The 25,252-nt window shown below is 43.8% G+C and overlaps 1 protein-coding gene across 1 annotated transcript; it reads left to right on the top strand.

Annotated features, from left to right (window-relative positions):
* Window positions 1-223: 223 nt before the first annotated feature.
* Window positions 224-24,967, top strand: LOC125428061 (bMERB domain-containing protein 1-like). The gene is made up of 6 exons (XM_048487654.1): window positions 224-528; window positions 5,147-5,267; window positions 15,560-15,633; window positions 17,258-17,372; window positions 19,412-19,485; window positions 22,375-24,967. The coding sequence occupies exons 1-6, from the start codon at window positions 423-425 to the stop codon at window positions 22,491-22,493; spliced, it is 609 nt and encodes a 202-aa protein (XP_048343611.1). The 5' UTR covers window positions 224-422; the 3' UTR covers window positions 22,494-24,967.
* Window positions 24,968-25,252: the final 285 nt, after the last annotated feature.

Below are 25,252 nucleotides of genomic sequence, written 5' to 3'. Positions count from 1 at the left end.
GGAGGGAAGGGGCGGGGAGAGAGAGAGAGAGAGAGCACAATAAATCCGGGAGGAACGGTAGAGCAACCAGTGTCTCAAGGCCACAAGACCCGGCCTTTCCAAGGATTGGAAACGAAAACTAGGAGCGGCTATTTCCACTAGAGGGCGCCCTTCCGTGTCATGATGCCCCCAACTAGTCGCCCGCTGCCTCCGCTTCTATTTCATCTCTTGGCAGCATCTCGGTGTGGAAGAGGCGGCTGGCGGCGGCGGCTGCTGCTGCTGCTGCCGGCGGGTCCCAGGCTTGACTTCCCTCCCTCCTCCTCAGTGTAGTAATTCTTCTTTCAGAGGATGGGCGCTGGCTTCCCTGCAAGGTGGGTTCCACAGAAGTAGTGCCCTCTGCGTAGGAAATTCGGACGATTAAAAAGCAGCAGCAGCAGCAGCAGATGCAAACCCCAGGCGAGGGGGCGAGGATGGAAAAGGAAAGCCATGCACCCCCCCACTATGGATCCCTGGAGACAACCAAGTGGAAAGCAGCCGACCCAGGCAAAGGTGAGATCCTTGCAACATCTGGGGACCGAGTGTGACCAGCCAACTCCTGGTCCTCTCCTTGCCCCTCCACCCACGCAGTGGGGTCCGAGAGGCAGGCTGATATCATGTTTGGGTGCTACGAAGGGATGCGAAACGTCTTACCTTTCCTCCCCTTCTCTTCTTAAAAAGTTCCCTCCAGTGGAACGGTCAATTCCCCCCTCCCCCCTCGTGAAGGCAGCAGGGGCTTCTTGGCCCCCCACGAAGCTCCGGGGCAGCGCGAGGGTAGCCAGGCTGTCTTCCGTAGTGACGGCACAGGGAAGAGGAGCGAGCCGAGTTCACGAGCAGGGAAAGCTGGCTGGGTACCAAAATGCTCCAGCCCTTGCTCATTCACAAAAAAAAAGCATCTGGTGTGGATTTCTGCATGCTGCACTGGCAACGCTCCGGCATCTTGGGGAATGCCTTAGTAATTTCTGCACACGGATTTCAGCGATATGGAAATGAGAAATGCTTTGGGTTTCTCCTTGGAGGTAATTAAACCACATGTTTGAATGTTCCCCAGCACCCCCAGGACAAAGGGGGCGGGAGTGGGGGTTAATATGTGTTTCCCTAACTGCTGAAAATATAGTTAAGCTCGTGTATATTAGCTGGTATGTACCCTTGCCAATGATGAATTCCTCCTCTGCTCAGCTAAATACTATCCATTCTGTTTTGTGAATGGGCACAGCCAGGTAAGACATAAGGGAGTTCTGACAATGGATGCGCTGGAGTAGGAAGAAAACTTCCTGTACCTGCCTGGCTACAACAGTTTGATGAATGATTCCTCCCTTTTTGTGTGCCTCCTCGGCCACTTTAGAGTGGCAACTGCACCTTGGAAGTTCCGTGCCACTGTTCAGACCCCAAGCACAGTGTGGGTAAGTGCTTAAAACAGCAGGAGAGGGGCAAGCTGCTGGGACTCTATTTCTCAATGCATCCCCTCCTTTGCTATTTTTCTTAAAAAAATATTTTTAACCTTTGTTTAGTTTGCAACATCAAAATATAATCAAGACCATAAGAGAGACAGATTGGAGGCAGGAAAATGGCACTCTTTGAAGTGTCATGAGATTCCATTTTTCTGAACAGAAGCAGCATCTGCTTGTAGGTCACCACAGCAAAAAGATCCCTCTAGGAATTATAGCTTTATATTTAAAAAGAGTGTGACTGCATTTCACTGGTAGCATGGATGTTTTCCTGCTAGGCTTGCTTTGTGATTGTATGAAGCACATTTGGCAGCTGCTAATTTGCATCAGTTTCGATAAAGCCTTAAAAAGTCTTACCAAATTCTTGGCCTCTTACAAGAGCCAGCCAACAATGTGGGACCACAGCCAATCACTTGGTCGTTGCTCACCATCGGGGGGGGGGGGTCTTAGCCAAGGGGCAACAGGGCAGTTGCCCTGTGCTGAGGTGCTCCAACTGCTCACAAAGGAAAAGAAGAAGAAAAACAGGTTTTTGCCACCACTTGATCCTGCCCTTTCTGGGGCTGCTGGGGCAGTCAACTTCTGAGGGCAGCCGTGGTTTCTGACTACCATACACTGGACAAGGCCTCTCCTTGGTTGGCCCCAGCAGGGGGGAGTGATTCTGAGGCTCCCACCCAGGACTTTTGCCCAGGGCTCCAGGATACTAGGATCTTCCCTGATCCCCATCCCCTAAGCCTCCCAGAATGCCATGTTTCATCCTTGACTGTGATGCTAGGCACCAAATCCAATAACTGATGCTTTCACCCCAAGCCACATTCAGACCGTTTTGGACTTTCATTCTCTTCATTAGTGGCACTCATTTCCCAGGCAGTGATCAAAGTAGCATTTAGCTCAAAGACCTGCTGTTTTGTCTGATGTGACTCACAGGCAGGCCTGTTGGGAGGTCATTTGGCTCCAGTAATGTTGTATCGATCTTGTTGCTTGGCTGTGCCAGTACATGCAGAATTAGCTGGGATGCATAGCTGGCCTGAGTAGTCTGTAGAAAGACGATGCCGTGGTAAGCTTGTCCCCCTGTTTGAACAATATCCCATTGGACTGGTTCCAGCTAGTGGAGAAGAACACACAGCCAGGTAATCTGATTGCTCTTCCTCTCTCTCTTCTCTTCACAAGCAATCAAGACTGGAGCTACATAAGGATATTGGACTATCATTATTATTCCCTCTCCTAGATTTTCCTTTGTGGAAAAGGAAAAGATTATAGTGTAGTGCCCAACTAAGTGTCAATTTATTCTACTCTACTTATTCTATTCTATTGCAAGATACTATTGCAGAAGATACTATTGCAGCCTGCTGGCACATGACAAAAGAAAGCACAGAAATAACTGGTTTAAATTTCAGGGGGAAAGGTACTGGATGGATATTAGGGGGGTTTTTTTACAGTAAAATTGTTGCTCAGCAGTGGAATCAGCTGCCCTTGGGAGAAGATGATCTGCCTGTCATTGGTAATCTTCAAGCTGTGGTTAGATGAACGCTTGTCAGTAATGCTTCAGGCTGATCCTGCATTGAGCAGAAGGTTGCAATAGGCAGCCTGTATGGCCCCTTCTGATTCTGCATCTTCAAATGCTATGATGGCTAATCCTATGGCACGAGTGCCAGAGGTGGCACTCACAGCCCTCTTTGCGGGCACACGCGCACAGAGTTCATCATGTGGGGGGGCGGAAAATCACCCCCCCACACACACATCTAGGCTGGCCTGGGCCACTGGGCACTGTGACCTACAGCGAGCAGGGAGGACTCAGCTGGCAGGCCTGGTGCCTGTGTTCTGGGTGGCTGATGCTCGAGGGGGAGCAGAGGAAGCGGAGTTGCTAGACAGGCGCAGAGTGGTGCATGCGGGATTTGCTGGAGGCTAGAGCAGGTTGGCTCCTGCTTGAGTGGGTGGGGCAGAAGCAGAGGGGTGGGGTGGAGGCACTGGAGCAGCGCAGGGCAGAGCGGCAGGTGCACGCAGGACTATAACCTCAGTATTCAGGTTAAATTGCCGTGTTGGCACTTTGCGATAAATAAGTGGGTTTGGGGTTGCAATTTGGGCACTCGGTCTCAAAAAGGTTCTCCATCACTGCTCTAATGCATATACTGCTGTTGGACTTAAAACTGTCATAGAATCTACTAAGTGGAAATTTTACTGGGCTTCAAGTTCATCTCCAAAATTAGACAACTTTCAAGCGACGTGGCAGGATGAGGAGCGGGAAAATAAGGTCTGCTCTCTGTTGCTCAGCAGGAGTGTTAAGAAGCCCTTCTGCAGCTGAGATCAAATACCTTTCCACAAACAGCAAACTACAGTGCAATCCTAAACAGAGTTAAGCTCTTCTAAATCCAGTGAAGTTGATGGGTTTAGAAGGATTTAACAATGCCTTTAAGATCCTGCTTTGGTGCCTCCTGCTTTGAGGCTGTCCCCCCACCCCCACCCCAGGGCACTGGCTCACCTTGCTCCGGGGCTGTTTTAGTACACCATCTACTTCTGCAACACAGTAAAACCATCTAAATGTATTAAAGCAGGTGCTAATGAAAATAACCTCTTAGAAGCCTGAAAACAAGCCTGAAAACAAGACATAAAATGTAACATGTTGGAAAATATGGGCCGAGCCAATAAAAAACATGTCAGCTAAAAAATAAAATAAAAGCCTGAGGTTTGGTTTGTTGCTAAATGATAGTAAGGTAAGTGCCAGGTGAGCCTCCATGGGCACAGCATTCCATAGGTGAGGTCCTTCTAGAGGTGTCAACTCTGGGTTGGGAAACTCTTGGAGATTTGGAGGGGACAACCTAGAAAGGACAGGGGTGGGACTCAGCAAGGTATAAAAGGGTTCAGCAGGGTATAGAATTTACTTTCCAAAGCAGCCATTTTTCTCTAGAAAAACTGGAATCACATGTGACTCCAGGCAATCTTCAGGCCCCACCTGAAGGTTTTCAGTCCTAGGTAATAACCACTGAAACAGCCCTGTTCTTGGTCTCCACTGACCCACCTCTGCAGGAGGGGAAACAGAGGCAGCAGGGCTTGAGAAGATCTAAACTGGTTTGCTGGGCACCAAGGAGATGGTCCTTCAAGTACATGTCTCTAAGGTAACTTAAAGGACTTTGAAGATAACATCTGGCACTTTGAATTTGCCCAGGAAGAGACAGCAAGATAGTAGAAAGTAAGAGAGTAGAATAGCCTAAAATTACTTCCACTCTCTTGTCAATTGAAGGTGTATGGTAATTGAGACATTAAGAGACAGCAGTGGAGGGTTTATGTCTTCCCAAGAGAGTTTGGAGGGAAAAGCTGAGGCACCCCTGCCATTCATTGAATTCTCCACATACAAGGACTGTACCACATAATTTCCCTTTTACTTTTCAATAATCACTGTTGCATGTTGTTTCTCATTTGCTGCTGATTATCAACAGCTCAGTCTTGGTTCCAGTTAGAAGATGTGAAATGAAGTGGGACAGACCATAGCTGGCTTGGCAGCAGCAACCTGTAGAAGCTTTGTCTCAGATATGCTGGACACATTTGAAATAGCTTCAAAACAATCACTCAGACAGTTTCTGAATGATGCCTGAGATTCACTGACTTAAGGCGCTGTAGTACTTAATCTGTCTGGTCTTCCTTTCTTTCTCCCATCTTTCCATGTAACAGTTCTTTCCTGTTGCTTTCAGAGGATGAAATAGTGTCCATGGCAGACTCCACAGCCACCGTTGATGATATAGAAGGGGAGCTGTTCAAAATCGAGCGGATCCGCGAAGTCCTCGTGCGGAGGGAGTCGGAACTTAGATACATGTGAGTTGGGAGGGCTGAGTAAGATGTAGCAGTCTCCCCGCATTTCATCTGCTAGTCTGTGAAGTTGCAAGAGAAAGGTAGTGTCTCAGATAGCATGCAGTCGCTCCTTAGATTAATATGGTTCTGCATGCAATCACAGCCTATCACCATAATGGAATGTTACGGAGTACAAACAAAGTTAAGTCACAGCCTTGAATCCACCCTCAAACCAATAAGAACCTAATAGGGCTAAGAGCAGTTCTCCCACCCCATTTCAGAAGAAGAGAAGAAGAATTTATACCTGTAAGGAGACTCAAAAGCACTTACAAATTCCTTTCCCTTCCTCTCCTGACAAGAGACACCTTGTGAGGTAGGTGGGGCTGAGAGAGTTCTGAACAAACTGTGGCTTCTTACATGAAGTCAGTTTCTTTTTCTTTTTCTTTTTTTACCTGGGTACAGATCCTGCAAATAGAATCTATAGTGTGAACATGCATGACCTGTATGTAAAAACTGGGATGAATGTATAAAGATCCAGGACACTGAGAGGAAGAATAATTCTTAGATCCTCCTCCATTATAAACAGAATATAGCAGTCTGAATAGAGGATAGTGTGCAGCTGTGAAAATACTTTCCCAGTTATTTTTCTGAAATATTTAATAGTTTCCTGCCTTCTTGCACTGGGCAGTGTTTTCTCATTAGGGGCAAATTAGGTCCCTGGGGAGCTTTGGGTTAGGACTCAGCAGCTCTGCCAGACTATTCATAAATGGCTCTAGCTTATCCCTTCTGCTTTACCACTCCTCTTCACACATACACACACCCTGTTCATTATATTGTCCAGCATGTGAAAACAACTTATAAACGATGAACATTTTCACCTAATGGCTGTCAGTGTGAAGACTTCAGTAGTTCTATCAAGAGGAGCCTGGGGTAATAAAACTTCAGAAAGGCCATGATGTTAGTCATGTGTCAAGGGAAAGATGATGGGAAAGATAAGTAACGTATTTAAATGTATGTGACAAATGAGTTGTTTTATTCTTCTAGTTAGAGGCAGAAGAAGAGCTGTAGCCTCTAGTTAGACTGAGGCAGAAGAAGAGCTGAGCCGTTAGCCTCAGATCATTTACCTCCTAAAGATCCTAAAGAGGAGTAGGCACACCTTTCTGGGATAGTTGTTCCAAAATTGTGGGGCTGCCACTGAAAAGGCCTTCTCTTGTGTACCCACCAGATGAGCTTCTTTGATGGATGGGAAAGTCAGGAGAGCCCCTCCCTGTGATCTTAATTCCTGGATAGAATGCCTGAGCCGGAATGTGGGTGTTCCTGTGAACCACAAATGAATTGTGTTACTAGTTCAAAACAAGGCTCTTCCAGACCCATTTTTCTATGTCAGGCAATAGCTTTGAAAGGTGATAGCAGTGGCCATCTGATGCTAATTCCTCCATAGATTTCACAGCCTACCATAATGTCAACTTCATTGGGAGATTCTAAGTTCTGGAATTACAAGAGAGAGAGGGGAAAGCTTCTATCTACTTTCTCCACCTTATTCATAATTCTACAATACTGCAGTAATGCCCTCTTTTAGTCACTATTCTCCATCGACTAACAGGTCTCAAATATTGTAGCAAGTCCTCATAGGGGAAGATGCTCCAAGTTCCTGATCATTTAAGTCTTTCCAGCGCCTTTGGAGGCAGTATGATTCACTCAGTACACAATATTCTAAATGTGGCCTCACCAGAGGTTTGAATAGTGGATGCTGATACTTGCTCATTTGTTTCAAATCCCTTTCCTAATAACGAGATCGCATGTTTATCTTCAGCAGCGCTGAGTCAACACAAGTTAATGGTGCAATATGTGAAGAACTGCCTCTCTCTGCCTACCCCAAGCCCACTGAACCATCAGGCTTTCAGTGATTTTAAATCAACTGGAGATTGTTTGCAACTCTGAAAGGACCATACTGCTTTACAAAGTAGCATGGCTCCGATTCTGTATCAAAGCCACCAATAGCATGCCACCAAAACAAAACGGAGTCCAGATTCTACATAAGCATTCACTGCAGGGCAGCCTTTCACTGGTAGCATGATGGAAAGAAGTATAAGGGATTCCATCTAACCACAAGACAAGAACAATAAGGTCTCAAGAGCAAGCAGTGATGGTTTATTCTGGATGTGACACATGGAAATTGACCCAACCATTTTCTAGGCCTGCCCATTGAAGATAAACAATATGCCACACAGAGAATCTGGAAAGCTCAGAGAATTTATCTTGAGCTATTAAGATTAATGGAATTTTCTTCATATTTATGTTGTCTCCCAATGTCTGTACTGCAGAGACTGCTGGTCCCTGCTAAACATACTTCAGATCAAGAATGACTCAACTAAGAATAACTAATCTGATCCAGTTCTAACCTTCCCCCCACCACACACACTCTATTCCTATGCCATGGGAAGAATGGTCATTGTCACAGGCTGTACAGTCATTAGAGATTTAGTGGAAAGCCCTTTTGGGTTCTTCTAAGAATTACTCATTGAGTATACTTTTAACAAAATATGGCCTCCTGCTATAAAAATGTTCTTGAGGCTCAGTTGAAGAGAAGTGATATAACTACATTGATGTACCTGGTTGCTCTTGTGCAGCACAATGCCTGCCCAGATCAAAACATGCCTTTGAGCAATAATGGATCTTAAATTCTGATATATTCATTTATTTACTTAAGTTTTTATACCCTACCTTTCTTTCTGACTTAAGGAGGCTTAAGGTATCTCTGGGGCTGGGCTATGAGGGAAGACATTGCTTGGCTACTAGGACAGACATTTTCAGCATCCCTATACTTGGGGTGGCCAGCAATGTATAGATCTTACTACTTTACTTGTTTGAAAATTTAAAATTAAGAATATGAGGTCAGAGGGGGTCATACGCTATTGAAGCTGAGGTTAGCTTGCTCCTGCAGAAGGACTTCACATTTGTGGTCTGCTCCCTGGCTTTTCCCCACTTTGCAGTGAGAGATGTCTTCAGAGAGAACAGGGAAGAACCTTCTGTAGTTCTGATTTTTGCAGTAGGCAAAACCATCTTTGCTTCATTCTCTCTAAACACCAGATCACTTCTTAGCTAAAGCACCAGAGCTTCTGAAGTTGAGGGCCTGCACCCTAGAAGATAGCTTTGCCAAAGATAGGGATTTATTATAAGCCCCTTCTGCACATACACAATAACGCATTTTCAATCCACTTTCAATGCCTTTTGCAGCTGTGCGGAATGGCAAAATCCACTTGCAAACAATTGTGAAAGTGGATTGAAAGTGCATTATTCTGCATGTGTGAAAGGGGCCATAGATTCCACAAAACCACCTCTTTTCCCATGGAAAGAACAGAGGAAGCACAAGAGGCATGGGATAGTCATTTCAACTAAAGATCTTTACCATTCCTGACATGGAAGAAAATAACTTTTTTTTTACCCCTGCTCCTCTCTCAGGGACTGGAAGCAGATGACAGAAAGTATCCTTTCAGCCGCCTTCTTGACAGTACTCCATATCAGTCTGTACTGGCTAATCTCTGGCAATACAAAATTTTCACAAGAAATCAGTTTCATTCCTGTTCATGGCCATGGAAAGATGTCAGAGATGTAAGCTAAAAAGGACTCTGCTATCATCTAAAGCTCCTGATGGTCTGTTACTCTTAAAAGGGACTCTCCTTTTGAAATTAATGATTGGTAATATCCCCTATTCTCATTTTGAACCTGGAACTATGAAATGTTACATTTCTTCTTAAAGGGATCTGTAGTAAGTGAGCACCCTGACCTGAATGACCCAGGCTAGCGGCTAGCCTGACCTCATTAGGTCTAAGAAGCTAAGCAGGATCAACTCTGGTTAGTACTTGAATGCCACAGCACCCAGCAATGCCTGGTTCACTCCCCAGATGCACCCCAACGGCACTGCACCCATGAACCCCTGCCTGCTTGGAAAACACTACTGGTCACTATAAATCAGCTGCAACTTGATGGCCTTTTATTTCACCTTTAAGTCACAGCTGACTTATGGTAACCCTAAAGGGTTTTCAAGGCAAGAGACATTCAAAGGTGGTTTGCCATTGCCTGCCTCTCTACATCATGACCCTGGTATTCCTTGGAGGTCTCCCATCCAAATACTAGCCAGGGAAAGGGCCAACAGTGTATGACTGGCCCAAGGTCACCCAGCAAGCTTCCATGGCACAAGTAGGGATCTGAAACTAGGTTTCTCAGGTCCCAGTCCAACTTCTTAACCATTACACTATGCTGACTCTCATAACAGCACTCAACTCACAGTAAATAACCAGCTGGGCTGGGCAGGGAGTGAATTGTGGCACAATCTTGAGTTTTTTCTTTGTTTTGTTTTGCTGAAGAGCTACCTGGAATAGGAGCTGTGGTATACCTAGCCTAAATAACTAATAGACAGCATGAGAAGGAAAAGGGAAATATTTTTTTTTCAAATCAGTAAACACGGCCTGTGGCTCCAAGAGAGAAATGCTTGGCATCGGCTTTCAGTATTGTGCATTGCTGTAGCCCTTACTCACCTGCCTTGTGCCTCATATAAGCTTTAATTCAAAGGTTTAGGCTGGAATGGATGGGGACACAGAAAAGACTTTTCCTGGTTTTGTCTTTGGCTGTTTACTCCACACTGGTTTCACTCTCAGAACTTCTGGCATCTCTCAAGCAAAAGAATCTGTGGGCTGGTGTCTGCTCCCTTCAGAGTTGTCATGGACTTAGTTAAGACTTCCAGCAGCTAGCTGATATTGTTGTTGTTCCAGTGTAGAGACATGCTAGCCATTAATTGCCTTTTTCTTCTGGGTATGTCTTAAGCAGCATTTGACATCTAAACTTCTCCCACACAGCCACCCACACTGGTAATTCTTAACTGACCCCATATGAGTCTCCCTTCTGAAACATTCGTCTCCTCCACAGTAGCTTAGCCTTGTCGTGTCCTCCCACCTGAGGAACGCCTGTGCAGTAATACATCTCTCCCCTCAACAGTCTGAGCTTTTCCCAAATGGGGAATTTCTTTTATTCATGCTTTGTTGATAAATAACTTGACTCTTGCAACACATGTTTAGTTGAATTGTGACATGAGGGCATCAGGCTTCTTCCTTAGACTTCTTCCTCAGGCAGCCATTTTGCTGTTGGTTGCTCAGGCAGCTGCATGTCTCCCCATAAATGGGGCCCAATAAATGGTGCCCTACTGATGGGAATGTACTTATTCTTCACCAGTACCAACTCAGTACATTTAGCTGCCTGCACAAAATGGTGCCCACACCTTTGCTGCTTACCACCCTTCTAAGTGTATGGCTGTGATCTGTGCACACACACACCCACTCACAGCCAATCTCTGTTCTTATGCCGGAGCAGCTTCTCAGTGCCTCCTCACTCCTGCATCCCCCTTTGAAAAGCATACTGGGCTCTGCATGCCTGGTTGGGCTTCTTGAACCCTCACAATTTTTTCCCCATGTGTGACAGTGTGGCAGTCATTTGAGTTGCCTGTGCAATTACAATGGGCAGGATGGCCAGAGCAACCAAACAATGACCAAATTATTTACATGAAATCTTTGGCTCTTTGCTTTCAGTGATGTATGGTTTAAACATTAGTCAGCAGATATCTTCTCTCAGAAGAAGGCCTGTGTAGCAGCTCACCTAGGCATTTTAAAGCAAGATTTTAAGCTGTAGTCATCTATCATAGCAGATAGCCCTAAAAGAATAGTTCCATATTATATAAATATACACTGATCAATTAGTTTTAATAGCAGATAGATCTTTGTCTCTTATTACTAAGAAATCAGCTTCCTTGGTTGACTTACTACCCAACTGAAATGAAAGCTTGACCTTTTTTTCAGATTCCCCAAAGGTATTTGATTGTGTTAATTGAAATGACATGTTCTAGATGGTATGAACTTACAACAGCAGCCCTGTGATCATGACCCTGCCATAATGCATGGAGAGGAATGTGTTCTGACTCATAAAGTCTCATGCTAGGATAAATTAAGATGCAACTGAACTTCACTTTTATTTTGCCATATTGGCGACTCCTCTGAAATGAGCATGCTGGCCCTACCTCCTGCCTTTGTGTGATTGCTGCTTGCCAGCAATGTGTCTAACATGAAGGAAGCATGCCTGCATACCATCTCTTCTGGTGATCAGGGATAGTGTTTTCTGAACAGTCTGAAGTCCCCTAAGATGGTGACTGTGCTTCCCTTCCTACTGCTTACTCCATTCAGAATTTGACTCGGTTGCATCACTTTCTCCAAAACAGAAGCACAAAGAGTGTCTAACCATACGGTCTGTTATCTGCTGCCAACCGGCAGGGGGAGTGGCAAAGAGAGCTCACAAGTCTCTGCTATAGTAGGAATGAGAGCCCATGATGGAAGCCACTCGTCTGATTGCTAAAACCTCTGCTACAGCAGCCTAGCCAGCCACTATCAGACTAATTAGCCAATAAATGAAATAGTCTTATAGTTCAACAAAGAGACACATTAGAGTAACAGCAATTCCACAAGAAACACTCTTTAAAAGGCTGTGCATTGTGGAATGTTTATGAGCATGATGTCACAATGCTTAACAATAAAACCGCCCAGTCACCGTAACCGAGTCCCACTGATTTCAGTATTAGATTAAAAAAATTTTCCATAGGATCGTACTGTAAAATACTTAATTCAGGCATTGTGCCAAGCCAGCCATATTCCCAGGAAAGGCACTGAAGAAAACCATGGACAGCTCCTCTGCAGCTACTTAGAGTGTGATAAAATATCCATAGTCTTTTGCTTCACTTGTTCATTGTGGACTGTCAATATATTGTATGGGCTCTACCAGAGCAGAATTTCTGCCCACAAAGCATGACTGTCTAATAGGTGCTCATATTATTTGTATAACCATGTCCTATAAAACTTCTGGAATCACAATGGAAGTTCTAATTTGGGAGGCGGGACCATACTTTTACAGTAAAAACCGTTGTTATTTGGGGGCTGTAAATCATGCTATCCCTACAAAATAAGTTCAGCCTGCAGGAAAGATGGCTGCATCCTATGCAGCAAATTGAAAACTATGGGATTGTTTAATTTTTTAAAGGTATATTGTTTATAAAAGCCCTTAGAACCTGAATGTATCAATGAAATGCTCTGGGAGTAGGCAGTGGGGGAAGCAACGATACCAAATGACAGACATTTGTCACTGCAAAATAACTTTTTAGTTCACAAGACTATTTCCAGAAATCTGTCTTTTTCCCCAAATTCCAGATTGAGTCCATGGGCTGCAAGCCGACTAGCTTTATATTATTGCAAGGAACACAGAAGGATAGTGCATAATGCAGAATCTGATCTTACCTGAGAAACACCTGAAAAAAGAGAAGTATGTTTCTAACCTTGAAGGCTAAGAAAGGGTTGTGGACCTTTTGATTATGATGAGCATAGTGGCTATCAAATATTCAGGTATCAAACTGTATCTAGACCTCAGTCATCAGTGTTCATCATAGCTTTCTAACAATGAACTGAGCTGTGCTATGCAGATTAACTTACTGAAAGACTTGAGAGAAACAGAAAATTCCAGAAAATAGCATTTTCCAAGGAAGTTATATAACTGTAATGCAATCAAATGCATTTTCTCACATTCTAGTCCACACACATTATATGCTGAGTTCTTGTTTCATTTGCAGAGATTATGCTATAGCAGATTATGATATAGCAGGGGAGAAATCAGTATAACCACATACAAACAGTTAATCCAAATGCAATGTATTGTCGAAGGCTTTCACGGCCAGATTCAACTGGTTCTGGTGGGTTTTCAAGAGCAGTTGTGGAAGCAGAGTTCAGGATTTAGTTCCTTGACAAGCTACTTCAGAGATTCAGGGAGTTGAGATTTTCAGAGGTGTATCACAGAGAAAAGTCTGTTTCACACTGTGTCATGTGTGTCTGAAACAGACTTTTCTCTGTGATACACCTCTGAAAATGCCAGGCACAGATGCAGGCGAAACGTTAGGAACAAAATCCACCAGACCACGCCCACACAGCCCGGAAAACCCACCAGAACCAATCCAAATGCAGTCCATCAAACCACAAATATAGTTAACGTCTGCATTTACGGTTGAACCACATACTTGCTCCAATACATGGCTATTGGCATTATTGTAGATATGATGGTAATTCCAACCACCTGTCTTGTGACAGAACAATATTTTTGCTATATTAGCAACAGAAACACTGTCTCCTTGATACTCACAGATGCCATGTTTACATACAGCTTCTTGGTCCCTAAGCATAATCCCATTTTACACAATTCACAAGGCATGAAGGTTATTGTTAATATTTAGCACTACCATTGGCTAACAAACATACATACATATGTGCTCCCATCAGCCTTAGACTGTTCTTTTAGTTATCAATATTCCTCAAACTAGATTTGCAGCTAGAGTTACAGATAGCTTCCCTGGAGCTTGTGCTTATCTGGAAATTGACTTCAACTGCATCACAGCTGGTGTGAAAAAGTATCCTCTGAACTATTATCAGATTTCTTATTAACCTGGTGCAGTAGCGTACCTAGGCAAACAGGTTTTACCCAGAATCTGGACTCCCTAGTTTCAACGAGTGATGCTGGAATCCACCCCAAAACAGCATCATTTTCAATGGTGTTTAAACTAGGGAGCCCAGATTCTTCTTTTAAATCCACCTGAAAGGGAGAATCTGGGGTCCCCAGTTGAAACAACATTGAAAGTGATGCTATTTGGGGGTGGATTCTAATTTCTCCCCCACCCTGAAATAGCATCACTTTCAATGTTTAAACTGGGAATCTCAGATTCTCCCTTTAAATCCAGGCTGAAGGGGTGGATTTAATAATAATAATAACCTTTATTAGGCATTGAGAAAATAAAAGAAAGAAAGAAACCAAGCATTGGCAGGAAGGGGGTGGATTTAAAAGGAAAATCTGGGGAAATTTAGGGGTGCCTGCTGTCAGGGGTGCAATTATTAAGATAGCAGCACCAAAATTTTCGAGTATCTTTGTGAGCCCCTATTTATGATACCACCCAGGTTTGGTGAAGTTTGGTTCAGGGAGTCCAAAGTTATGAACCTTCAAAGGTGTAGCCCCCATCGCCTATTAACTCCCATTGGAAACAATGGGGGATGGGGCACTCCCTTTGGAAGTCCATAACTTTGGACTCCCTAAACCAAACCTCACCAAACCTGGGTGATATCATCAGGGGAGTCTCCTGAAAAATCCCTGAAATGTTTGTGCTGCTAGCCTAAAACTGCGCCCCCTGCAGGCCAAAAGTGGAAAAAACACTGGAAATACAAAACAGTCCCACAAACGAATCTGCATTTTTGGCGCCCACCACACGGGGGCGCCCTGGGCAACTGCCCACTTTGCCCAATGGGAGGAACGCCTCTGACCAGGTGAATTAAGCATCTTTATGGAGCCCAATCCTTGAACTCTTTGCAGTATTTCACTTCTTCAGTAAAGGATTGAACAGCTAGCTTTGCAAAAACACTGTGATTGACTTTTGAACTTTACTTGTTTGCAACATCTGTGTTGTGCCAAGTTGAGCATGCCAGAAGACCATCTCAACAAACAGCAGGAAAAACAACCATCCAGCAGCTAGGTTTCCAAGATTTCCCTCCCCTGCTAGAACATAGTTTGCTGCAAAGCAGTATATTTTAGCTCTGAGTAGCAGCTGTTGCCTCATAGGGTTCGTCTGATGACCAAGGGAAATTAAATACCTGCTTATTTATAGTTAAATTCTGGCTCAGCCTCAGCAGCACCTTAGAAACCAACAAGATTTTTGGTGTCTGAGTATTTGAGAGTGAAAGCTCTCTGATGCTTTGACCCTTGAAAGCCCATCCTCCCAAAATCCTGTTGGTCTCTAAGCTGTTACTGGTCTTGAACCTAGCTTTTCTACTGAAGATCAACACAGCTACCTTCTGGAACTACTCCTTTATAAAAAGGCATCATCTTTGGTATTATTCACTCTGCAGCTGCTCTGAGGGTTAAACAGTTAAAGAAGCTAGAGAGCATTCCTAAGCAGTGCTACACAGAAGTCCCTTTTTGGCCTATGTGATTTCTCCCTCTATACTGGAAACGTGCTCTCATGTTTGTTTCCCAAAGTCCCAGTTTGAATCTGAGTTACATCCAGTAAACCTTGCTGGAACCCTGCTTAAAAAATGTCCACAGCACTTTTAGTAGACAACAATCCTTTCTGTTATTTATTAAGGTAGGTTGCTTGAAAACATATTCCAGAATCACAGAACAGATGGTGCTTATTTGTCATGTCTGTGTTATCCCTTGTGTACATGGGTTTTGGTTTTGTTCTGTCTTTACAGGATGGACGACATACAGCTGTGTAAAGAAATCAGCCGATTGAAAAAAGACTTGCAGAAGCTGATTGCAGTGCCTGGTAAAGCCAATACTCATAGCTACTCTTCCTGGAGATCTATTTTTGAGACCTTCCCCTTCTGTTAACTGAAATTCAAATAAGTTCTGCCAGTACTAGGGTTTGCCATTTTTGGAGTCACTGGGCCACAGTCACATCTTGCCTCCAAATACTGATACATCAAGAAAGGGCTGAAAAGGAAAGAAATCCAATAGAAAGACACCTCTTAAACTCTTCCTGGATCAGAATGCACTCATTACTTGATAGTCTGCATGTTTACATTGACTAAAGTTTAAGGAAAACATACAGAACACTCAAATCTTGTTTGGAGGGTGGGGGTGGGGCTTGAAATATAAGCCCAGATGTAGCTAAACATCTGCTGTGATTGTGATCATATATTATCATCCACTCCACATTTTTGTGGCTTGGTTGCTGCTTAAGAGAGAGGTAGCCATGAATGCAAAGGAATCAAAGAGGCTTCCTCAGAGTGAACAAACTATGGTTTATTAAGGTAATATAGTACTGAAGTATGATATCTTACATGGGTGAAGAGGTCACAACTAAACCTTTCCAGATTAGCAAGCCTATGAAGCAGCTCTAACTGTTGCTTTTTTAATAACATAGCATGAACAGAATGTGTCAGATAAAACATGTGAAGCTGCCTCTGTCTGCCAGTAACACTCCAGGGACTCAGGTGGAAGCCTTTCTCATCACCTGTTTCCAGAGCTCCTTTTAAATGGAGATGCTAGGCTCTGAACTTGGGACTTTCTCCATGCGAAGCGCACGGTGTCCCTGGTGAGGGACTTCCTGTCAGTGTGAGGCTTCTTCTTTCAAGAAATCTCTACAGGTTTTTGACAATCTGTCTTGAATGTAGCATTTATTGTCACTCAATACCTGTTAAGAAAAATATAACAAAAATAACAGTATAACAAGGCCCTGAGCCCAGCTGTGGTTAGGAAGGGTAGGATAAACATTTAATGAAATAATAAAAATAATAAAAATTAATTATTCAAACTGCAACTGAGAAAGATCCTTATGCAAAGAAAATCATGGGTCACTGCTAAAGGAACTTGGGAAGGGACTGGCTGCAACCTGTGGTCGTCAATGGACCTCATTATCTGAAGTGGATTGTGACTGGAAGTCATCATCTGGAAGTACTAGATCAGGGGTAGGGAACCTGCGGCTCTCCAGATGTTCAGGAACTACAATTCCCATCAGCCTCTATCAGCATGGCCAATTGGGGCTGATGGGAATTGTAGTTCCTGAACATCTGGAGAGCCGCAGGTTCCCTACCCCTGTACTAGATCCTGAACCACAGCCCTTTGTGTTAACAATGTTCCTTGGTACCAGATTGCACCCACCTTTTCCTCATGATTTCATTCAGCATTGGACCCCTTTCATTGTGCAGGATAGTGCCCCACAATATTGGGGTTTTTTTCAGAGCCTGACAATAACGATGACAATAACCTGCAGTCCCTTCTTCCATACACCACCACTGCTAACACAAATATCTGAAAAATCTGGCTTATCCTGACAAAGTGGTTTGCACCCCACTGACAGACATCAGCTGAAAGGTTGTCCACATGCCCAATCTTCATATTAGTAATTCCCTGCCATGATCTTATTATTTTCTTTTTTTCCTCCATAGAGAATAAAAAATCCAAAGAAGACAAGCTGCAAGAGGAGGAGTTAGTGCAACGGATTCACAAACTGGTCGAGACTCGGGATTTCCTTGTGGATGATGTGGAGTTTGAAAGGCTCAGGTACATGTGGAAAACTACTGCTGTGCCAGTTTCTTGTATCCACACAAGTGTTTCTTTTGCTTTAGTTTACATCCGTATGTAAACCTTTTCCAAAGGATCCCAGGGCAGCATCCAAGGAGGTGATCTTATTTTACATTCACAAAGGGTGACAGGTACAATATCTCTGGGTCTGGTGAGCTTTACTGCCAAGCAAGGATTTGAATATGGGTCTCCCAGTCTCAGTGGCATAGCACCCACGAGGGGTGAAGGGGCACGAGACCCCTGTGGTGGAGAAAGGGAGGAATGGCCAGGACTTGAGGGGTGCATGTTTAGGACGTAACCTGGGGCGTGCCATGCTTCAGGGGTGAGGAACAAAGAAGGCGTGGAGGCCCCATCATACTTTGTGGATTTTGAAAGGATTGGAGGATATAGACAGAAAAGGCTATCTGTATTTATCAATATATTTAGGCTTTACTTCAGGTTTTCTCTCAGCTGTGCTTTATAAAACTAGAAAAACAAACAACTTCCTTCCCCTGGCAGTTTAAACAGACAGCAAAGTCTAAGTGTACCACAACCTACTTCTTGGGCTGGTCCTGGATCCACATTCACCTTACTCAAAAACATATGCTGTGAGCCAGGGCCTAAGGAAAAAAAAGATTTAAACATTCAGGTAAGGCTTACCTTTTAATCCATGGGCTTAAATACTTGGTAAATAAAGTGTTTTAGCTGTCATCCCAGATGTAGCTGGCAAAAAAAGCTCTGTTCTCAAGAATTTCTCATTGCTATTAGAGCATTCCTGCACACTTGGTAGCATGTAATTCAACACTGTTATGGAGCTGGAGGTGTTTGTTTTTCAGAAGCGGTACCTATTTCAGTCAAAATGCCCTGTCTCTTTGGGAAAACACTTGCAAATATAATTCCATGCTACTTCAGTATTTAAAACCGGAATCTCTTAATGGCCCACCACAGTGTAAGCCAGTTTATATTTGGCTTATTTATAAATAATACATAGCATAACCTGGAAGAAGCTTGCCAGGATCTTGAGTCCAGCAGTAACCTTGAGACCAACAAGATTTTGGGGGTATAAGCTCTCAAGAGTCCTTTCCTCAGATATCTGACTGAAGAAGCTTTGACCCTGAAAAGCTCACACTCAAAAGTCCTATTGGTCTCTAACGTGCTGCAGGACCTGGATCTAGTTCTTTTACTTTGTGATCTACTTTGTAGACCAAAATGTCTTCCCTCTGAAAATAACTGAGGAAGAGGCTGTATCTTATAACCTTTTCACATATTATGCAGAAGAAGCCCACATTTTCCATCAAACCTTCCAAACCACCTCTTCCAACTTACCCTTTTCCTTCTTAGCCTCGTGAACCACCTGCAAGACTGTCATGGCCCACTTTTGGATCCTGATCTACAATTTGCGAACTGCTACCCTAAAATAAATATGTTTCAGGATCAAGGAAGGACAAGACAGCAGTTTGTTCCTCATGAAAACTTGGAGTGTCTTACTCGGGAGACCTCCACTCAGAGGAAGGAAGGGCCAGAGGCAACCCGTGCACACTTCCTGGCTTTTTTTTCACTGGTGCCCCCACCCCCATGGGTCTCCTGCCCCTGCTGTGGCCCCCCCCGCCACTGCAGGGGAGCCCCCCACTGGGCTGGCACACCATTCCACTTTACTTAGAAAGGAACAGGCCGATCCTGACCTGCATTGCCTCAGGACCTGGTGGAAACTGAGCATCATTCCAGGATCACGGAAAATTAGTTCCCACCAGGCCCAGGCAACGCAGGCAGGCTTCTTCTCTGGGATGTTCCATTCCTAAAAGTAAGTGTGCCGTGGGGGGTGCGCCGTGGGGGGGCGGGGGGATTTTTCCACCCCCCACGGGACTAGAATCGGTGCGTCCGGTGCGTTGCGCACCCGTTCGTCCCCTGGTGGCTTCACCACTGCCTCCATTCCAAACCTTTAATGTATCTGTAGTTACCTTCATCTTCACACCAAGTGAAATGTAGCTTGCAATTCATATACAACTTGCAGGACAATAACTAGAGTCCTCCTTTCACAGAGAACGAGAAGAAGACAAGGAAATGGCTGAGTTTTTGAAGAACAAGCTGTCCAAAGGCTCCCTTCTGAAAACAAGTATTTATTCATATGATTATCTAAAATATTTCTATTTTGTTATTTCTGTTGTCCAAAATGGTTTATAATAAATATATGTGCATAATTATAAACATGTATTAAAATCAGCACAAGTGACTAAATTAACCATAGTTACATTAGTCAGAACAACTGCAGTTAAAATATAGCATTATGTAGATCTTTTTAAAAGAACAATATTTTGAAACAAAAAAAAATGAAAAATATAGGCAGAACCAGCCTTAAGCAGCAGTCCACAACCATTTGAACCTGTGGGAACATTTGGAATTCTGACATGATATGAGGGTCACAGCAGCAAAATGGATGGAACAAAATGACTACCTCAGAAAGTGGCACCAGCCACAAAATGATTGCCACAGTTTACCTTACAGTACAGTACTGTAATACAGTACAGATTATTGTGTTGCGGTGGCAGCTGCTGCCAAAGCAATGTTTTAAAAATCTGCACAGCCAATCAAATCTCTAACAGTCAACCAGAAGCTTTGCTGGGCAAAAGCACTACCAGGCCTCACCCCCTTCCTAGAAACACTTGGTGAGCACCAAAAAAGGTGTCAGTGGATGCTGTGGTACCTATGGGCGCTATGTTGGGGACCCCTACCTTAGAGGAACCAAGCTCACAGTCTAAAATATAATAACAAGGCCTCCAAACAACAGTGAATCAAAATGAGAGAAAACAAGCATGGTTAAAGAAAAATAATGGCTTCAATCGTTATCCATTTCCATACAAAGAAAACACCAGATGAACTACAGGGGAAGGGAATTCCACATGTGGCAACAATACTGCGAAGGTGCCTCAGTCACCATCTGTCCCACCTCAGAAGGTCTATAGATCCAGAATAGAGTCTCTCCAGAATACATCAATAGACAGGCAGGTTTGTAAGGGACTTCATTACTTGTGCTCAGATCCCTTTCAGAACTCATGAGTTAATTTTAATGCAAATCTGGCTGAACATGTGATCCACTGAGCATTCAGTAGACTTTCCGCTTGACTGCATGGAGAAAGTGTTTCACCACTCAAAACAAAGCTGCTGGAGGACAGTTCCAAGTAGCTTCAATAGAGGCAAAGAAGCAATCTATTTTGCTACAGTAATAATCAGTAATATGTAAAGTGACCTCTAGCCTGTGTTTGGTCCTGTTCATCCCGAGATTGCCTCCACTTTCACTCTTCAAATTTACCTGTTGCTACATCATCCCCTTCCAAGCTGCCTCATACACTAGAATGCTACATGGGGTTGTTTTGAGGAAGGGGTGGGGGCTGTCTATGAGTTATAGTCTTAATTGCCCAACTCACCCAGATTTCAGTAAGAATGTCCAGCAGGTCCTATGGTAATCCCAAAACCCATCCAGATCTATCAGTCTTAAAGGACAAACCAATTACACTAGTCCCCCATTCTTATTGAAGCCTCCATTAGCACAAACCTCATCAGATAGGATATGTCCAATGGCAAAGGAACTCCCACCCCCAGAAGAGAATACAAGGTCAAGCGTGGGCTTAGCTATATGTGTGGGATCAGTGATATTTTGGAACAGCCCACAATATCACAAAGTTCTGTGCTGACTCAGATCAAGAGAGCCTTGGTTGAAATCCTTCAGGACCAACAGTTCAGTGTTCTCAAACGCCAAGTTGAGACCTCCTCCATCTGATAGGACTACATACAGTGCAGTCCTGCTTCTGGTAATACAAAGCTGGTCATCTTCTGTTTTATCTTGTTTTACTTTGAACTGACCTGGCATTTTGCAACCCGGCATTTAGCAACAGTATGCATGAAAAAACAATGACACGATGAGGAGGCTGACTCTGCCTGGAAGAAGCTTGATAAGGACCCCAATATTTTGCCTCTCTTCCTCTTATCTGGATAGATCATCCCCCGTTATATTTCTCTCAGGAGCATGAGGTATCCTTTCAACTTCCTGGGAAGGTGAGGCATAGACAGTGCTGTTATTCAAACAACATAGTGAAACAACTAATGTATGCACACAGAAAAAAAAACTTATATCTTGTGCCACACTAATCAAATGTGAGTGTTTTATCTTTGTGTGAATTTGGATTCCACAGATGTCATTCATTTGCATAAACTGATTTCATCTTTTTAATCACGAAAGCCTCGCTTCCAAACAGCTGCCAAGAGCTGTATTCAGCCACCTTTCAGATTTCTGACATTTCAGCCCACACTCTTTAAAACATATCTTGGTAGCCATAAAGGCTAGAAAATTGATTTTTCTAAAAAAAAGAAAGAAAAGAAAATGAGTCTTCTCAGGTAGCTGAGTACTGTGTGTTTCTCTTGGCACCTGCAGAATCCCATTTCTCATATTACTTTACTTATGAGAAACTCAGTTAATAGTTTAGCCATAGCTTGGTGTGACTGAGACAGCCATGTTCCAGACAAGATAACATGGCCTGTTTGAGGTGGGTTTTCCAAGCTGTGTGGCCATGGTCTGGTAGATCTTGTTCCTAACGTTCGCCTGCATCTGTGGCTGACATCTTCAGAGGTGTATCACAGAGAGAAGTCTGTTCTACACTGTGTCTAGTGAGAAGGGAATGTTTAGTGGGGTATATATTGTCCATGGCCCAGGGTGGGGAACCAATCAGTAAGTGTTTGGCTGGAATTTGCTATGCAAAGGTGTGGCTCACTGCATTGTAATGCGGGTGGGGTTTTTCAGTCCAGGGAGTGATTCACATTTGCAAACCTCAGCTTGCTGCCACATAATATGCAAAATGGCCTTTAGAACAGACCTGAGTTGGGTTATGATACATCAATTTCAGCTCACATTACAATGCTACTGGACACACCCATACATACCATATCCTAAGATGATTTGTCACTAACACTGAGGTTCCATTACACACAATAATTTGTTCTTTCTTTACAGCTCCTGTAAAAGAAAATAAGGTAACATCAAGAGGACAGCAAACTTCTACACCATATGTAACAAAGACAGGCCTCACCCTCCTGAAAGAGTGTTGTGGCTTCACCTGCTCCATCATGTAGGCTGGGGTCATTGCCTGCATCTTCCCAGCCCAAGATACATTCATGGGTAAGCCCTCCCCTTCCCCAGTCAACTGGAACCATTCAAATCATAGAAGATTCACTAGCTTGTGGAGAAGAGGCCTGGGATTTCCTTGTGGATGATGTGAAATTTGAAAATATGCACGAAAACCGTCAGGAGTCCAAAAACAGGACTACCCACCCGCATCTCTCTCCAGTCAGCTTATGGAATTCAGTCCACAGTGGATGACAAGAAGAGAGCAGATGAGCTGTGGAAGAGACAACTCAAAGAGACTGAGTGATGTTATTCCTTTTCCACTTATTAATACCATAGGCAGAGGAATGGTCATTAAATCAGGAAGGTATCTGCCAGCAGGCTGCCGGATAATAAAGCAAGGGAGAGTTGGTTGGATTGGAAATGGGATGTTAGTATCATAGATGTGACCTCCCCAATACACTTCAGAAAAAGCTGTATTCATCTTTCTGTTTCCTGACAAATCTAAAAACAGAAAGAATAAGCAGAACTACCTTCCCTTACCCACCAGTGTGGAAGGCTGCCTTTCCCCTTCCACTCCCTCATTAGCAGGTTACATCTAAACCATCATGATCCAGTGGCAACTGAAGTGCACAGAGCGGTTCCCTATTCCATATCATGTCTGCAAAAACCACTTCAAAGGGCATAATAATAGCAATCTGTTTAAAGGAGAGCATTATTAATTACCGGTCAAAAGCAATGCTAGACAGAAATCAGTCCTCCATTCTTCGGAGATTACAAGAAGGAGATTAATTAAGGGATGCTTCACTCAGGAGTCTTATACAGGTAAAGAAGTATCAGGAATATATATGTATGTATGTACACTATTATACATGCATATGCATATGTTTAACTGCAACCGTGTAAACTGAAAAAGTGCTATGCATATGATTTATATGGCTAGTTAGGTGGGGCAACAGTGTAGGGGTGAAAACAGTGCTGGATTAACATAGTAGCAAAAGTAGCATATGCTACAGGCCCTGCATATTCAAGAGCCTTGCACTAAATGTTTGGAAGCTGTCTAGTGAAATGTCAGACATTTGTCATATTATCTGGCTGCATAGCAAATGAAAAAATTGAATTACTTTAATATTCAAGTAAACAATTTGTTAAATATTTAGGGCCCCTTTATAACATGTGCTACAACCCCCCCCCCTCCCCCTACTAACTTTATCCAGCCCTGGGGAAAAACATGTATGAAAGAACACTAAGACTCCCAGAAATTATGCATTCCCAAGTCTTACACTATCCATAATGACACATCCAGTCTCCTCTTTGGGATTTCCTGGGAATGTTTCCACAGCATCACTTCAATCATTTCCCAATTAGTTTCAAAGTTGGGCCAGCCATCCCTGAAAAAGTTTTAATAGACATGTCTGCAGCATTTTCTGCTTCTTGCCCTCTCCTCTGTAGTCAATAGTTGTTCTTTTTCTACTTTGTGACATCTTCTGATTTGAAAACGCCTTTTAAAGCCCCAACCAACCCTTTTTACCCAACCCCCTTCCTCCAGTTCCATGGTGCTTTTCTCCATTGGAAACTGGTTGGACATGACCATTTCTCCCACTCTTAAATATTGTGTCATAGAATCCACAGGAAATCAGAGCAGGGGGCACTATGGCTGCCAAGACAAAGATTCCCTCTAGGTCTCTGCACACTACATCCAGACCCAGCCCAAATGTCATTTGAAAAGAAATCACTTGACTCATCTGACTCAACAGACGATGGTGACTGGGTTTTATCCCCATTGTCCTGCCTCCCCTAGCAACCCTGAGGATCTCAGATGCCTTTTTTGCCATAGCCTTTTCCTAACACAGTGGTTCTCAACCTTCCTAATGCCGTGACCCTTTAATACAATTCCTCATGTTGTGGTGACCTCAACCCTAACATTTATTCATTTTACAGATGGAGAACACTGATGCAGAGAGACTTAGGTGACCCCTGTGAAAGGGTTGTTCGACCCCCAAAGGGGTCCTGACTGCCAGGTTGAGAACCACTGTCCTAACACCATCCACTAGGTTATTTGGGTATCTTTGTGCCATTTAATGGCCAGATTCTGTTTGGGAAGAGCCTAGGGCCACAGCAATGAACTGAAACTTAGCTGTGAATGTCGGTTGTCAAGAATCATGTGAAGCTTTGTAGATGAATCGCTGGGCATTCATATCTTCATCATCTGACATTCCACAACTAGTCAGATACACACGGGGCATCTGCCTTTGCACTGTGTCTGTATATATGCCAACTTCTTGGAGGATTTGTTGATTGGCTTTGCCCAGTGCTAGTTGATGGTTAAGAGGCCAGGCTAGGAAGCAGGTGGGAAGAGCAATGACTAATGGACATGAATGCTACTTTATTAACACCAGCCAAATTGGATTCAACCCATGCAGGCTCATGTGGTTCATAGGCGCAGATCAAAAACCTCCATTAATGTGGTTCTGGTGGGTTTCCCGGGCTGTGTGGAAAAGTCAGGCCCTCAGGATTAATTGTTCCTAGATATTAGCTGAGTTTGCTGGTATAGGATCACAGGAGAAAAAAGTCTGCTCTTCATTGCACACACATGACACAGTGTGAAACAGACTTTTCTCTGTGATACACCTCTGAAGATGCCAGCCACAGATCCAGGCGAAATGTTAGGAACAAAATCCACCAGACCACTGCCACGCAGCCCGGAAAACCCACCAGAACCAGTTGAATCCGGCCGTGAAAGCCTTCGACAATACACCTCCATTAA

This window comes from Sphaerodactylus townsendi, linkage group LG03 (genome assembly GCF_021028975.2).
Source record: "Sphaerodactylus townsendi isolate TG3544 linkage group LG03, MPM_Stown_v2.3, whole genome shotgun sequence".
NCBI lineage: Eukaryota > Metazoa > Chordata > Lepidosauria > Squamata > Sphaerodactylidae > Sphaerodactylus > Sphaerodactylus townsendi.
This window is presented reverse-complemented; position numbering and strand designations above follow the sequence as displayed.

Coding starts and splice junctions, on each gene's coding strand:
- LOC125428061 (XM_048487654.1), top strand. CDS start 423: ATGCAAACCCCAGGCGAGGGGGCGAGGATGGAAAAGGAAAGCCATGCA. Junction 529..5,146: donor AGCAGCCGACCCAGGCAAAG/GTGAGATCCTTG, acceptor TGTTGCTTTCAG/AGGATGAAATAGTGTCCATG. Junction 15,634..17,257: donor GAAGCTGATTGCAGTGCCTG/GTAAAGCCAATA, acceptor TTTCCTCCATAG/AGAATAAAAAATCCAAAGAA.